At 45.1% G+C, this 16,904-nt stretch overlaps 1 protein-coding gene across 23 annotated transcripts in view; it reads left to right on the top strand.

Moving 5' to 3' along the window:
- Positions 1-16,226, top strand: part of SCRIB (scribble planar cell polarity protein) — a 551,765-nt gene extending 535,539 nt beyond the window's left edge. For 19 of the 23 annotated variants that reach the window (XM_069220949.1, XM_069220942.1, XM_069220947.1 and 16 more), the window contains one exon: positions 11,530-16,226. In XM_069220949.1, coding sequence (XP_069077050.1) covers positions 11,530-11,684 — 155 coding nt within the window. In that variant the 3' untranslated portion in view covers positions 11,685-16,226. The remainder of the gene's footprint in view (positions 1-11,529) is intronic. The other 4 variants (XR_011201023.1, XM_069220951.1, XM_069220953.1 and 1 more) reach the window with 2 other exon arrangements.
- The last annotated feature ends 678 nt before the right edge of the window (positions 16,227-16,904 follow it).

Below are 16,904 nucleotides of genomic sequence, written 5' to 3'. Positions count from 1 at the left end.
ACTAATCTGCCATTGGGAGTTGATCAGAAGAACAAGTTACCGATCTTCATTAACGCTCTTTTTCGTAGAGACTGTCTAACCGCAGATTCACCAACCCTTCCATCCTCCCCCATTCTGTGAATTGAGCTTGTTCCATTTTAAAAAAGATCCTAAGTTTAGGAATCTGCTCCCTGGTTGAAGCTGACTACTGGGGCTCTGTCAAGGGGACAGCCTTGAAAGCAACTGACAGAGTGCAGGAATGGTGCCTGTATAGGCTCCACAAGTCATTTCCGGAGCACAGTGGCATCGGTGAGGAGCCACATGGTGCCATCGGGCACCGCACAGAAGTACTGCTAAAAGGTTTCTGTATCCAGTCTGACACCTGCTGAAGTATTCAAAAGATGAGGAATCTGCAGTTAGATAACATCTCTACCAGAAAGATTGTTACTAGAGGTAAGTATTTTGTTTCCACTTTTCTTCACATTCTTGATGTGCATCCATTTTGAGCCATTGCACAGTTGTGCCTTGACACTTTTGACCTTGAAGACAGTCTTTCTCATCACCATAAAGTCGACTAGACATTAGTGAGCTTCAGGCTGTCTGTTTAAATCTGCCTTAGCACCACCTTCTTCCCTGGTGAGTTGGTTGTGATGACCCAAGCTTCCTTTCTACCGAAAATGGTTTCTCCTTTGCCTGTCAGTCAGAACGTGATACTTCGAGCATTTTTTGCTCTACTTCATCCCTCTACGAAAGAAGAGGGACTCCATCATTTGGACCCTAGAAGAGTATTGACTTTCTATAGCAATGTACCAAAAAACAATGAGTGCCAGATCAGCTGTTTGGAAAGCTTTCAAGAGCAAAGAAGGCTACTGCAGTGCAAAAATAGACACTCTCTCGGTCAGTTCTTTATCAGCATACAGATCTGCTAATCACTGGTTAAGCCCCCAGGTTGCTTACAGGCTCATTCCGCCAGAGCCAAAGCTGCTACCTCTGCGTTAGCATGCGGCGTGCCTGTCCTGTACATCTATCAGGCAGCCACATGGACTTCAATATGTTCACAAAACACTACTGTGTCGACAGTTGTGCTTGTCAAGACGGGCATTTTGCAGACTCTGTCCTGTAGGGCTTTTTAGTTAGAGCTAGTTCGCAGTCACACCACCTTAGGTAGTATTGCTTTGCTATCTGTTCAGAAGGTGAGGAATCTGCATTTTGAAGCATCCATCAGAACAAGTTACTCACCTTCAGCCCTTTTGGTAGATATGTTAACCTCAAATTTCTCACCGACTATTCCACCTGCTCTTTCTGTGACCTGGACTCATCGATCTAGAAAGGTGTGCACACTGGCCATACTGATTTGCTGATGAGCTCTGTATTTGAAGGCTGAACAGCCTACAAAGCAACTGTCAGTGCCCAGGGGTGGCACTTATGTGCGGTTCCACTCATCACTTCGTGAGCAGAACAATGTAGATATAGAGCCACACAATGTAGATATAGAGCCACTGAACTGCTCTGACAGTTTCCGGATCCAGTCTGACTTCTAGGGATTATTCACAAGGTGAGTAATGTGGTTAAATAGTGTATCCACCAGAAAGATAGTTACAGAGGGTAAATTTATTCTTCTAGACCGTTCTACTAGAACTAGTGTAACAAGAAGTACTGCTACTACTCGTAGCACTACTGCGACCAGTTCTGCTGTTTTATTAATTGATGCTACTAAATTTGGTCCTTACTACAATCGCTACTACACATAGTAACACTATCACCGCCATGTCTAGTGCTGTCAACAGTGAATTCTTCTTTTTCTGCTATGTGTGCCATTGCTACCTTAAATATTAAACCTAATAATTCTATGAGCTATGTTTTATTAGGGGAGACACTGCCAGCCACCCTATCACACTTTGTTATATTTTATATTTTTTTGTTTTTCTGCATGTCCATTGAAAAATCACTAATTATACAGGTATGCAATTTGACGTGTACACCAATATTTTTAAACTGACTTAATGTACTGTGTAGTCACAATGTTCGAGCTTGTGGAGGTGGCCCGGTGCCATTCTAAATAGCGGGGGCTTGCTTGGGATATTAGCTAATTATTTTACATCACTTCTCTGGTACAGAGACGTGTAAGCCAAAACTTACTACCCATGTGTGGGGTGCTGGAGCAGTGGCCTGCATGAGTTTCATTCTACACCATGTAGGGCTTTTGTCAGAAAGGGCTTTGTCTTTGTTTTTTTATCCTATGTGGCAAGTGATTCCATGTTGTACATGATGACCGCCAAGGTGTGTTTATCGGGTTATGGGACATTGCGCTTGGCAGAGAGATGAATGAAGAAGTGTGAGAGAGGAGGTGTGCAGTGTAGGAAAGTGCTCCTTTTGGCATGGTCACCCTTCCAATATTTGCCTGATGCTGTGTGTGTGCTGGGATCCTGCTACCAGTGCCCAGCACCTGTTCTTTCTCTAAACTGTACCATTGCTTCCACAATTGGCACACCTTTGGCAAACCGCTAAGTCCCTTGTAAAAGGTACCAGTGGTACCAAGGGCCCTGTGGTCAGAGAGGGTCTCCAAGGGTTGCAGCATGTATTGTGCCACACTAAAGGTACCCCTCACCAAACACATGAACACTGCCACTGCAGATTGTGGGTGTGGGTGGAGAGCAAAAGGTAAAGTCGACATGGCATTTCTCCATGGGTGCCATGCCTGCAAAATACTGACTGTGACATAGGCAAGTCACCCCTCTAGAAGGCCTTACAGCCCTAAGGCAGGGTGCATTATACCACAGGTGAGGGTATAGCTATAGCAATATGCCCCTACAGTAAGTGCAGAGTAGCCATGTTGATTACATGGGCTGGGAGTTTGTCACTACGAACCCCACAGCCCCATGATGGTGTCATTGAGTGTTGGGAAGTTTGATATCAAACTTCCCAGCTCAATAAACCTACACTGAGGCCAGTGTTGGAATTATTGTAAAATGCACACAGAGGGCATCTTGGAGATGCCCCCCCTGAAATTGACCCTATAGTGTGTGGCTGGTCTGTGCCAGCCTGCCACCACCAGACAGATTTCTGACTCCATGGGGTGAGAGCCTTTGTGCTCTCAGGAGCCAGGGACAAAGCCTGCTCTGGGTGGAGGTGCATCACACTTCCCCTCCCTGCACGAACAGCAACACTTGGCAGTGATCCGCAAATGCTCCTGCCTTTTGTTATGCTGCCTCAGGGCACTCCAGCCAGTCGTGATGCCAGCCCCCCCTCCCCCCCCCCCCCCCCCCCCCCCCCCAATGGCCCAAGCCCCATTTTAGGTGATTGGTCCAGCAGGAAAATTAGTAAGCACAAGGAGGAGTGTCCATCCCAGCTGGGACCACCAGAAGCTGAGGTGACCTCCTCCTTGCAGAATCTTCAATCTTGATTTGGAGGGAGTTAGCCAGTAGGGTTAGTTGTGTGCCCCCTCATGAGTTTCATTCTACACAGTGTAGAGCCTTTGTCAGAAAGGGCTGTGTCTTTGATTTTTATCCTATGTAGCAAAGGGACTGGGCACTGTAAGGGTGTAGCGACCCCCAGGGTCAGTAGCCATATGGTACTGCCCTCTGACCCCTGTAAAGCCCGAAATCTGTTATTTAGGGGCACCCCTGAACTTTGTTGTTCAGATTCTCGGGGACCTAAAGAAGAACCACTAGGGAAGACTCCAGACAACTGACTTGGCCCCAGCCCTATCGGCCTGTCTGCAGCTTCAAGACTCCTGCTACAAGAAGATGACTCATCCTGCAGGACCAGCGACCTCTACAAATCCTCAGAGGACTACCTGCCTTCCCTAAAGACCAGATCTCCCGAGGACAGCGGCCCTGTCCACAACACCTCATCCAACAGAACCCTCCAGATCCGCGAGTCCTTCCCACTCTGTACCCGACGCCCATGGCCCGAATGCAGGAGGCCCACTGCTCCAGATAAGGTCCCTAGGCGATTCTGACCTCAAGTTCATCCTGGGTTGACCCCTCCTGACCACCACGATGCCTGCAGCTGGAATCCAGAGGACCTCCCTGACCGGATCCGGTGAAGCTACCCGACGCCTAAAGGTATCCCTGCATCCGCAGATCCCTAGCTTTGGGGAACCCAGCCGACAGTCCATCAGCGTCCAGAGGAGCCTCAACTGACCTGTCCAGCCATTGGTCTTGTTCATCCAGCCCCCTAGACCAAGCCTGCAGCCTCTTTGTGAACCCAGAGTTCCTCATTGAAAAGCATTGGGCGCTCTATGCTGTTTGCACTCTGCACCCGGCTGCCATTGTGCCACTGAAGGTTTATGTTAGGTGCTGACCTGGGTCCCCCTTCCACCTCCCGGGTTGCTGATCTAAACCCCCAGGGGGCCCATGCTCTGAGACCACAGGTACTTGCACAACGGTCACTTCTGAGTGCCCCCAGTCTCCATAGGATTCCGTTAGGCACTCCAAACCAACTTTGACCTCTTCACCCGGTCGACCCCATGTTTCTAGTGCTGCACCCTTGGTGTCTTCCTAAACGTCTCTGTGGACGCCTTAACCCCCGAAGACTGGGAACATAGGTCTAGTACTTACCTGCAAACTGTGTATGTACTTCTATCCCCATCCCCCCAACCCCAGACTGCATTGTCATCAATGAAATTTGGACTGTCTAGTTATGGTATTGAAAAGTATTGCTTACCTGAAAACAGTTTTACCTTTGAATTACAAAGAAAGTGCATTTGATACTTGAAACATTCTTGAAGCTGTATTTACCTGCAGCAATATATATTTTTTGATACATAAAACATTGGACAGGAGTGAATCATTGAGTGTGTGCCTCATGTCTTGACTGTGTGTGTACAACAAATGCTTAGCACCATCCTCTGATAAGTTTAACTGCTCGACCACACTACCACAAAAGAGTGCATTAGGTTTGTCTGCTTCGGCCTCTGTAAAGCCTCTGGGGTACACCGGACTCTGTATATACTATACCAAAATGCAGTATAGTGTGTACAGAGTCAGTCCTACATGCAGTTTATGGTTTTCAGTAAGTTGCCAGCTTTAAACAGCTCTGCAGGCCCCTTTATGACATGTCCTGTGATCTTAGTACACATAGCTGGCTACAGCACAGGGTTGTCCATTCTCCAGTTCTTTTTTTTTACGATTACGATCCAGAGCAGGCATAGGTTGCAGGGTGAAGTGGCCGAGAGATCTACTGTGATGGACTAAGTTACTATCTTGCTGTGTCTGATTGCCATTGTTTGATGTCAAGAAGCGGTCACGGTAGGTAGCTTGTTAGGCCCTGTGTTGTTGACTAAATTACGGTCATGTATTTGCCAGCAGCATGTTGCAGATTTCTTCAATTATTCCATACCTGGTTAGCTGATAATGGGTGGGTTATTGCTGCAGACTGGTACAGTATTGGGTGATGGACATGACTTGTAACAGTTTTCTTATGTGAGTGTAAGTGTCAAGCGGTATAATGGAATTATTATGCAGAATTATTAGGAACAACAACCCCCGTCCGACCGCTGAGTGTGATATTAGTGTTGGTTAGGAGGGTTACGTTTGAATTGACATTTCTGGATGCTGCCCAGGCTAGACTAGGGTCAGCCCTTCACAATTTACCTGGATATAGAAATTTGTTGGTGAATGTAAGACATTGGGTTATTGGTTAAGGGGACTGCGAGCCCCACTCAGGTAATTCTTGTCAGAGTGAACCCCAAAAGTCACCAAATGAGCCTGTGCTTAATCCTCTGGTAGCTTGGTACAAAAGCAGCCAGGCTTAACTTGCAGCATGTAAAGTATTCATGCAGCACACACGCAACACAAGAAAAATTCCAAACCAGTGTAGAGGAATAGAGTAAATTTTAATAAATAAAATACCAGCACAACAAAAATCCAATCAGTAGAACCGAAGTTATTCAAGTTTAACGTTTTTAGTGAAAATAATACCTGAAAGCCCAAAATGCCACCCACAGTCATCTGGTCTTTGTAAACCAGGGGAACATCACAAGTTCGGGTTGACCACATTAGAGTATAGGACAGACAGAGGTACCAGATTAGTCCCACTTAAGGTCCCCTCTGAGTCTGGAGTCAGGAGTTCGGCTCAAGGTGGAGGAGTCTGCAGGGAGAGCATCTCAGACAGGTATCACTGTAGCACGAAGAGCCTGTCAGGAGTCACGGATATTTGTTGCTGTAATTTCACATTGGTGGTCACAGCAAGCCAGTATTGCTGTAGCATGAAGTGCCGATCTTGTGTTACCTTGTTGGCGGTCGTCACAGGGAGCAGTGTCTGGCTGCGGCTGAGCACATTTGCAGTTGCAGGAAGCCCAGACTTCAGGATTTCTCCTTCTCATTTACGAAGGAGTTCACTCCAATGCCAGCCAAGGGTCCAGGACCTATGGCGACACTTCGTGGGGAACAGGGACTTTGCAGGTCCATCCCAGGAGGTCAGCTGGGCTGTTGCCAGAGGCTTCTGAAGCTTTTTATGTCCCTGTAACTCACAGGAGGTCAGCCAACTGCCCCCTGAAGTTAATCATGTTAGCCTGGGATGAAAGTAAACACATCCATTCTTCCTTCTCAGACAGCACAGCAGTTGTCAAGCAGCAAGACAGTCCTCTGGCAGCATGTCAGTCATTCTGTAATATTCACAGGTCCAGGAGTGTTTTGACGAATGTCTCTGGAGGTCAATATTTATTCCTGGTGCCTGTCTTTGTGTAAGGGAGTACTTCCTTAGCTACCCCCACACCTCCTCCTAGAAAGTTCTTCCATTCCCTTGTCAAGGCTTGAAACCGTCTCTAGTAACAATAGGCTGGTGTCATCCTCCTTTGTTTGCCGAAGGCAAGCCCTTTGAAGTGTAAGTGAGGCAAGACAGCTCTCCCCGTCCTGGCAGGATGGCCCATCCAGCCCAAACACCAAGTCCCCTTTGTGTCATTGTCTAGGTGGAATATAGAGACCCCAACAGCAGAGCCATTTACATCGGTGTGACTCAGGACACTGGCAGAAGTCACAAATGGGTAGGGCAAGAAAATGCCAAATTTCTAAAAGTGGCATTTTCAGAATTGTGACATAAAATCTGACATTACTGTTAGAGGATATAAAATTACAATTTGTTTGAGTCTAAATAGCAGATTTCTACCTGCTTCCAATCTAGAGTTAGCACTTAATGTAAAAAGGTAACCCACTGTTAACCAATGGGAGAGATAGGTCTTACAATAGAGAAAAACAACTTTGAGTTTTTGACTACCAAGACATCAAAACTTAAACCCACATGTTCTACTTTTGCAATACAGCGCACCCTGCCCTATGAGCCTTTAGGGCTTACCTCAGGCGTGACATGTATTAAGCATTTGCAATGGAGTAGGTTTCGAATGTGGTTGAGTTAGCTCTATTGGTGTTGTAAATTCATAACTGGACTTTTCTTGCCACATAAATTGGTCAACCCTGCCTCATAATTTTGTCTCTTCCTGCCACAACATTCCAGTGGCCCTGCACATAACTAAAGCCCTTCCATTTAACTTCTTCCTCTAATCTGCAGCCAAAAATTAAAATGTTGCCATTTATCATCCTAATTTAAATCTGCCTTGCCGATTCCAATAGAATACCACTTTTACCACCCCACCATCGGATCTCCTGGCTGGCTTACACAATTCCCCCAAAAAAGACACTAGAGAGCCACCGAGGAGTAAAGAAAGAAACTAGAAGGGTCACCTAGTCTCTAGAGGGCATAGCACATTACACATGTTTAGGGCTAGCAGGCCTACTGAAGTGAAATTACAAACAAGGCTCTTAAATCACAAACTACTCTCAGCTACAAAACAAATGTTCCAGCCATGAGAGACCTTAAAAAGACACTTAATGGTGGAGGGGTTATTATATTGGGGTCCCCAGTAACCTAGTGTGGTGACCTAGAGATGATGTAGACATAGCACTCCATGGTGAATGTCCTAGGACCACCACAGGCTGAGTTATGAGCAAAAATGTTTTGTAATAGTAATACCCTGAAAAGCATTATGGAGTGAGTTTTCCGAGTGCAGGTACTATTGTATCTTTGAGGAGTTTTGTGTTTTTCACGTTAAGCATTTAACAATTACAAGTGTTTTTGTGAAAGCTATGGAGAGTGAATTGGAGAGCCAAAAGAAATGACTCTGATTAGATAAGTGTGAACAATGCGACTAGCCCTTCAGTACCACCAATGTAGTTTGCGGTGTTCTGAGCTGTAAGTGCCATGGAGTACGAAGGGGAAGAGACAAAAGACAAAAAAATTGTTCGCCTACTCTGAAGTACAGGGAGTGCAGAATTATTAGGCAAATGAGTATTTTGACCACATCATCCTCTTTATGCATGTTGTCTTACTCCAAGCTGTATAGGCTCGAAAGCCTACTACCAATTAAGCATATTAGGTGATGTGCATCTCTGTAATGAGAAGGGGTGTGGTCTAATGACATCAACACCCTATATCAGGTGTGCATAATTATTAGGCAACTTCCTTTCCTTTGGCAAAATGGGTCAAAAGAAGGACTTGACAGGCTCAGAAAAGTCAAAAATAGTGAGATATCTTGCAGAGGGATGCAGCACTCTTAAAATTGCAAAGCTTCTGAAGCGTGATCATCGAACAATCAAGCGTTGCATTCAAAATAGTCAACAGGGTCGCAAGAAGCGTGTGGAAAAACCAAGGCGCAAAATAACTGCCCATGAACTGAGAAAAGTCAAGCGTGCAGCTGCCACGATGCCACTTGCCACCAGTTTGGCCATATTTCAGAGCTGCAACATCACTGGAGTGCCCAAAAGCACAAGGTGTGCAATACTCAGAGACATGGCCAAGGTAAGAAAGGCTGAAAGACGACCACCACTGAACAAGACACACAAGCTGAAACGTCAAGACTGGGCCAAGAAATATCTCAAGACTGATTTTTCTAAGGTTTTATGGACTGATGAAATGAGAGTGAGTCTTGATGGATGGGCCCATGGCTGGATTGGTAAAGGGCAGAGAGCTCCAGTCCGACTCAGACGCCAGCAAGGTGGAGGTGGAGTACTGGTTTGGGCTGGTATCATCAAAGATGAGCTTGTGGGGCCTTTTCGGGTTGAGGATGGAGTCAAGCTCAACTCCCAGTCCTACTGCCAGTTCCTGGAAGACACCTTCTTCAAGCAGTGGTACAGGAAGAAGTCTGCATCCTTCAAGAAAAACATGATTTTCATGCAGGACAATGCTCCATCACACGCGTCCAAGTACTCCACAGCGTGGCTGGCAAGAAAGGGTATAAAAGAAGGAAATCTAATGACATGGCCTCCTTGTTCACCTGATCTGAACCCCATTGAGAACCTGTGGTCTATCATCAAATGTGAGATTTACAAGGAGGGAAAACAGTACACCTCTCTGAACAGTGTCTGGGAGGCTGTGGTTGCTGCTGCACGCAATGTTGATGGTGAACAGATCAAAACACTGACAGAATCCATGGATGGCAGGCTTTTGAGTGTCCTTGCAAAGAAAGGTGGCTATATTGGTCACTGATTTGTTTTTGTTTTGTTTTTGAATGTCAGAAATGTATATTTGTGAATGTTGAGATGTTATATTGGTTTCACTGGTAATAATAAATAATTGAAATGGGTATATATTTGTTTTTTGTTAAGTTGCCTAATAATTATGCACAGTAATAGTCACCTGCACACACAGATATCCCCCTAACATAGCTAAAACTAAAAACAAACTAAAAACTACTTCCAAAAATATTCAGCTTTGATATTAATGAGTTTTTTGGGTTCATTGAGAACATGGTTGTTGTTCAATAATAAAATTAATCCTCAAAAATACAACTTGCCTAATAATTCTGCACTCCCTGTATATCTGCAATCGTGCAACAATCCATGTAACAGGGTCAGTCTGCAAGGCGGTAACTAAACCGGCCCGAGGAGGGACAGTTGATTTTTGAAAGGCAAGACTACGAACGAATGCAAGTGATGGGTGTGGTTAAAAGCCCACAGAATACTTACAGCAGGTCGAAAAGCGCTTGCACGCTGAACCTAAAAGGGAAGGTTTCGGTGTGAGAGGTTTATTATGCCAGGTCAAAATGGCAGTTTAAACTGCTACACAGGCTGCAGTAGCAGGCCTAATTGTGAGGGTGGTACAGTTAATGCCCACTAGAGGCATTTAATTTACAGGCCCTGGGTACATGTAGTACCATATGCTAGGGACTTAAAGGCAAGTAAAGTGTGGTGTAGGCCAGTTTTACCATGTTTTAGGGGGGGACCACAAGCACTTTAGCACTTATCAGTGGTAAAGAGGACAGAATCCTCAACGCCAACAAAAACAGGTTTAGCAAATGAAGGCAAAAAGTTTGGGGTGTCCTTGCAGAAAGGGCCAGGTGCAATAATGCAATTAGTAATCTGCCAAATGAACCGTTTGTTTTGCTATGAAATTAATACTTTAATATCCTCTGTCCAGGTTTAATGTTTGAGTTGCAGACATTATTACATTTTCCTTTGTAAGGCATCTCTCACTGCTGTCAGGCATTCCCTGTGAGGCAAGACTGCAGCAACTTGTGGAGCGTGGGTATTCTCAAACTTCTGTTGAGGTAAACATTCATCCCATGCAATGTATGGTTCTACACCATCATCTAGACAAATGCCCTTTCATAGCATCTGAATCTGTATGTGCCCAACCAAAGTGGAGGAGGCACATCCGAGCCTGGTATCGGGATAGTCACATATGATACATTTCCATCCAGTGATTTTAAAGTCTGGCATGGATCTTGTCCTCCCAAGCCTAAGTTAGACAGTCCTGTGACGAAGGAGAAGGTCACGCTTGTCCCCCTTCAAAGGAGTTCTAGCTATCTCTGTTTAAAGAAGCTGTAGAGGTGCCGGAAGAGCCGGGTTCTTGTAACATGACCTTTGGCGCCATTCCTCCAATGGTAGGATTTGATTCCAAGTCAAGTGATGAGGCTTCACAATATTTTCAGTCTAATAAGGATTTGGTATTCACTACTTGACACCATGGTACGTTATAATATGCTATTAGATGTACAGATCAAGACCCTTTCACTCAGGCCAAGCAATCAATGGACAAACCACCACCCACTAAAGAGAAACTACAGTGGAAGAGTAGTTGATCACACTCACCCATGGCCAGAAAACACCGCTAACGCCTCCACAGAGTTAATGCAAATTCACTTCACACTAAACTACACATACGCTTCTAAACTAAGCATTGACCATTTTCTACCTGTTGCACACAACCGAGCTCCATCTAACAACAGATGCAACGAATCTATGACCTTCTATGGTCTGCAGGCAAGAGAGACCAGAGAGAATACAACAGTGGCGCTTACCTTTATTTATTTCCAGTATTTTGCTATTGCTCTGCTTCACCTGTTGGTATCAGAACATTTAGGACTAGAAATACATGCCCCAGATACGTTTAATAGAGTGACATGAGGGAGAGGGACACCAAGACAAATAAAAGCTATCAGCGTGTAAGAAGCAATGCTACTGAGAACCAACTTTTTGTTTCCATTTGTCTTGTCTTAGAAGATGGTCTTTCTTCATAGTTGCATATTTAACTGTCTGTTATTTCCCTACACAGTTCACCCAGAGGAAGATGGAGAAGCCGAGGATGCAGATTTAGCTGAGAACATCTCCATACCCAGCCCCTCCGCACTTGAGGAAATGTCCGTTTACAGCAGCAAAAGGAAACTACGACACGGCCGACGAAGCCTGGAGGCAGCCATTCCAACATAGATCGCCAGGCAAGGGGCAGAGCACCGCCAGGGTTGCAGCTGTCCTCTTTGCTTCATATCACGCACTTGGAACTGTGAAATCCCACTACATGATAAACTGATGGAGCAGCAAAGGCTGGGACCCTCCAGAGCCCCTCACTGCCATGGGGTAGGGACTAGCGCGCAGTCTTTGCCGATGGCCATGAGACTGATCCTGGACACCACATGGGTTGACTGGCTTGCTAATGTGCTCTTTGACAGGTTGAGGTGGACTTCTGCTGTCACTTTCTTGGTGCCGAGGACATTTGGAATGGGGTAGGGTGTCCAAAACAGGGAGGGGATTTTTTGGGATTTGGGCGGGAGCAAGTTGAGTGGGTAGGGGGGCTTCTGGTATTAAGCTTTTGTTATTTTTACCCTTATTGTGGAAGTGGGACTGGAGAGCAGCAGCCATACTCTAGTCTGCAATATCGAAGTCGGGGTGGGGGGGGGGAAAAAGAGGCCGGCCTAATTCTTAATTTGTAAATAGTGTATGTATTATCGCGTGTGCATGCGTGAGATCACGCATCTGGTTTTTCAGAGAGCCCTGGGAGAAGACACATCTCCACTGGGCCCAGAGCTGTTTTTATCATGTTTTTATGCTGCCAGAGACTCCTTAGTTGATTTTTTTATTGAATTAGTAAATGCAGGGAGTTGGGTATTTTAACCTTTCTTTTTTACTTGTGGAAGAGTAGCACAGTTAGGGTGGCTTTAGGTTTTTTCGATCTTGCAAACAGCAATATTTCACCTGCAATGTTGTCCTCTCTGGTATGTCATGTGCAGCTGAAGGGAGTACTGGGATATCCCGGGGCCTAGCTCCTGAGGGATGGCTGGGTAGCTGTGTCATTCCGAACAAACTGCTGATGTCTTTGCTGCCAAGTGTCTTTTGTGGGGTTTTTCTCCACGCTGTTCATGGCTGTTTTATTTTTCTTTGGTCTCTTGGCTCATTGTGCTCTTATGACATTGCATTGGTTGGGTTCCACCTCAGCGCTTGGTTGGTTTTGCTAACTGATTTTGGGTTTCACTTGAGTGACTGTTCTTTCTGCAATCCTTCAGTTCCTACCCATGCCCCCAAAGGAATTGTTATATAGCTTATTTATATTCTGTTTGGAGACAAAAAGTGGAAAAACTGCAATCTCCCAATGAATTTCGGGACCTGCAGCTTGGCGTCTGATGGTGCGAATGTAAAACGGTTGTCCGTTGCATGTTTGTAAGGAGACAGGGAGCTGAGCAGAACATGGGGGTAAAGAGGCAGTGGTCTCCTGGTATCACGAAGGGCTAGTAGTGACTTTCAGCTTAGGGAATCTAGCACGATCTGTAACACGTTAGTGGAATGGAAAGTGTAACATTGCACAGCAATGATGCTGAGCTCCAGCAAGCGGAATGATGTTTCAGACACAGAACTGCTGTGCTCGAACCCGTACAACAATGATTGCAATATGGAACCAATCCAAACCTCTGATGCTTCATTTACCCAAGTAATGATAGTTTAAGCTCTTTGAGTTACAGTTCCATTTCTCCTAGACCTGGACTCTTTGTAAAGCTAGAACATCTCGCCTGTTCTAAATGGGCAGTGCTCGATCTTAGGTGTGCCTTCATTGCACTTGTGACAGCTGAGATAGCCTCCAGATTACCAGTTGCACCATGCAACTGCAAGTGTCCCTTTGAGTAATAGTCTGATTGTGAGGAGGCTGCACACCTTGGATGCGGTGTGCAAACGGGCTGGCCAGTGCTAGTTCAGAGTTTACTCTAAAGCAAGCAATTGGAAAGCCTACCTATGTTACGCGTTATAGCTGGTTCCAGAGTAGCAGCATTTTAAATCACAAAGCACTCTTGACTGGTGGTATCTGTGAACCCTGATATTTCTGAGGCAGCGAAATCCCCTATCTTACTGGTGCTATCGTTCATATAAATAGTGCCTGGAGATCCACTCGAAGACAGTAGACCGCAAGTGGCTAAACATTCTTGGCATCTCTGCAGTACTTCGTGAAACCTCCTTTTTCCCCTCCTGTTTTTTTTCTTACGCCTTTCCTCTTCTTTTCTTGTATTTGTCTGTGAAGGGCTAACCATTGATCTTAAACATACATGCCCCTTCTCTTCTAGTGTGCTTGCAGTAGGATTGTCACAAAGGAGTCAGTCCTTTCACCCTCTGTACTGTCTTCTATGTACCCTTCAGGAGAGATCTGTTTGGCAGCCCTGGACACATTCATTTTTCACAACTCTCCACTGTCTTGTAGCATTCTCTTTCTCTCCCCATCGTCATACCTCAACACCAAACCCACCGAAGCAATTACATTGAGAATGCCTGCACTTGCAAGGGTGTAGGACGTGTTCCTGTGTTGGCTGGGCATCACTGTATATATTTACTGCCATATGGAATTGCGTTTATTCCCGTATGTGAGTGTTTGCCTGTATCCTTGTATGTTTGCTGTGTAATAGTGAAGACCTAAACACATTTGAATTTGATTGCAGTCTTTTGTTCCTGATTATGTGCTTGGCAGTGTATGGGGAAAAGCGTGAGTCTTTGCTTAATCTGTATAGTTTTTCCACTGCACTCATTTTTAGTGTACGGTATCTATGTATGTTCGTATTTATTTGTTTAATGCACATGCCTGAGTGGATTAGATGTGGAGGGCGGTATCAGAATGTTTGTTTATGCGTGCTGCTGCGTGGGGATTGTGCAAGCCCTGTTTGTATATATGTACATTAATGTTAATGTGCCTGTTCTACTACTTGTTTAATTTTGGATGTGTATTTAATATTTGGCTTTGTGTAGTTCTTTCCAGGGATGGATGGATGGATGTATGTATGTATTTATTATTGCCTGCGTTTGATACCTTCCATCTTGAGGGAGTTACCCATCTTATAAACACAAAGGGAACTGGTGACTTGTCTGCCTGGTTGCCAATCTCTTAACATCTCATGACCTGGAACAATGCTTCATACAACCAAATCATTTCTGTAATAATGCCTTTCTCCATTTTTCCCACCGTCCGCCATTCTTGTACCCTAAGCCAGTGGGTTTAGCATTGTCACCCTGTATCCGAAGCTCCTACATTCTATCTCCCCATGTGTCCGACAGTGGTAACAGGGTGGTCTCTCCTTCTCTTGTCTGTGGTTGCATCTTTCTTCCTCATTCCTTTTATTCTGACAGTGGTTCTACTGTTCTCTCTGTCCCCGTTGTCTGAGAATAATTCCATTGTTACCTCGTCCCTTTGTCTGATATTTCTTCCCCTCGGTCTCTGATGATGGTGCAGTCATTCCCCCACCTCTACCATTCACTGTGATCCTGTTGTCAGACGGTGGTTGCAGAACTCTCCCATCCAGTGGCTTTATGTCTGAGGTGTCCGCTTTGGGTTCAGGCATGTTTTTCTGTTTCCACGGACTCATGACTCCTATCTCTGCCATTGTCTGTCTAGAAGTTTGACATCTCTTATACTTCCACCACCCCTATTCCGTTGATAAAGCAGTCTTTCCATCGTCATTACCCAACCGTGTTTCCAGCAGCTGGGGCGCTTCTCTATGAGTAGTGTGTTTTTTTTCTTGACTCATTGTTTGAGAGCAGTTCCAGCTTGTGCTCTTCTGTTACTAATGGAGTCCAGTATAGCCTGGAGTCCTCACATCTATTTACCTTCACTTACCAGAACTCATCATTCCCTTTCTTGTTTACCATCAAGTCGACACATGTTTGTTTTCCATTGCGACGTTTTCTTTAGTCTGTTAGAAGCTCCACTGTTGTCTGCCATTCAAAAGCCAGTGTCTGCCACTGTCGGCCATGTTTTTGAGCTGTCTTTCGCGCCTGAAATATGCATCCTACTGGTTAGCGCTGCTGTTCCGCCAACAGGATCCCCTGTTGTGTAGCCTTCCAACAAGTCCAGAGTTGTCCAAATTTTTGAGTTGTCTGTCAGTGAGCACTTTGTCGCCCTGTTTCACAGCCACGTCTCTGACCAGTGTCCACTTCTCTCTCTAGTAATCTTCCGTTAAGATCAGCTTCGCCTACTCCTTTCAATCTGCCAGCGTGCCTCCTCTTCTGGTTCCCAACCTGCACTTTTGCATGTTTCTGCGATGAATGACTGTATGCCTGTCTTTAGAGAATTTTTCAAATAAAACCAAACTCGTAAGACTTTTTTTAAAATTGTTGATGGGCCTGGCAGAGGAGGTAGGTTTGACGAGAAACAAACACTTTTTTCAGTTCTCTTTTTTGAGCCATGTATTTAACAATGAACGGTTTTATCTATTTTTGCTATAATCAAATGATTTTAGTGTTTTGGCTTTGAACTGGAGTGCCGTCTGGGGTAGGAGGAATTCATGAATGGCTTCTGCGGAAGAAAAGGAAACTGAAAATCTAGGGAACAGGATCAGAAGCCTCCGCTGTCTTTTACATAGTTCTTTGTGGTTCTCCTTTGCCACAAGCAGGAACGTAGCTGAGGGGGGGACATAGCTCACCAAGACTGTAACTAGTGAAATTTGTACAACCAAAGAAGTCTATTTTGTGGTTCTCAAACAATAAAGTTTACTTTACATTTTACCTCTTGTGTGAAGTCCTGCTTTCAAGTGAGTATTGACAAATCAGCAGAGGGTGGGACGGAATGCCTTCGATATCCACTGGGACAATTCCACACCATAAACAGATCCTTTTGTCAACAACTCCACTGACTGATTGGAGATAATTCTTCCATTGGGCATGTTCTTGATGTGTCAGGGTTGAACAAATATAAAAGTACAGTTTGTGGCCTATAGAAGGATCACACTTCAAGCAGACTTGTAAAAATGACGCCTGTTATTAGTATAACACATTTTCAGATGGATACTACTAATTACACTTCACTATTACAATATTCCTTTGGTGCCAGACTGGATCTGGCAACTTTTCATAGCAGAACGTCTTGTGCCACTAGATGGCCCTGTGCAGATTCCCTGAAAGCAAAGGAGCGGAGCCACATTTAAGCGCCACCCCTGTTTGCTGAAATCAGTTCCTTTCTTTCTGTGCCTTGGAATACAGATCTTTAGACCCCTCCCCTTACTTTAGGTATTTGATGACCTTCCAATCTCAAAATCAAATGTGCAAGAGTCCAGTGTCCCCACCCTAAACTACAGGATTCAAACCATGCTGTGACTGTTGAAAACAAATGTGGGTAACTGACCCACACAAGGTGCACCTTTAGTGTTTGGGCTTGGGGCACAACTCCAAGTTGTGCAATGAGTG

The sequence above is a fragment of the Pleurodeles waltl genome, chromosome 2_2, assembly GCF_031143425.1.
Source record: "Pleurodeles waltl isolate 20211129_DDA chromosome 2_2, aPleWal1.hap1.20221129, whole genome shotgun sequence".
Taxonomy (NCBI): Eukaryota; Metazoa; Chordata; class Amphibia; order Caudata; family Salamandridae; genus Pleurodeles; species Pleurodeles waltl.
This window is presented reverse-complemented; position numbering and strand designations above follow the sequence as displayed.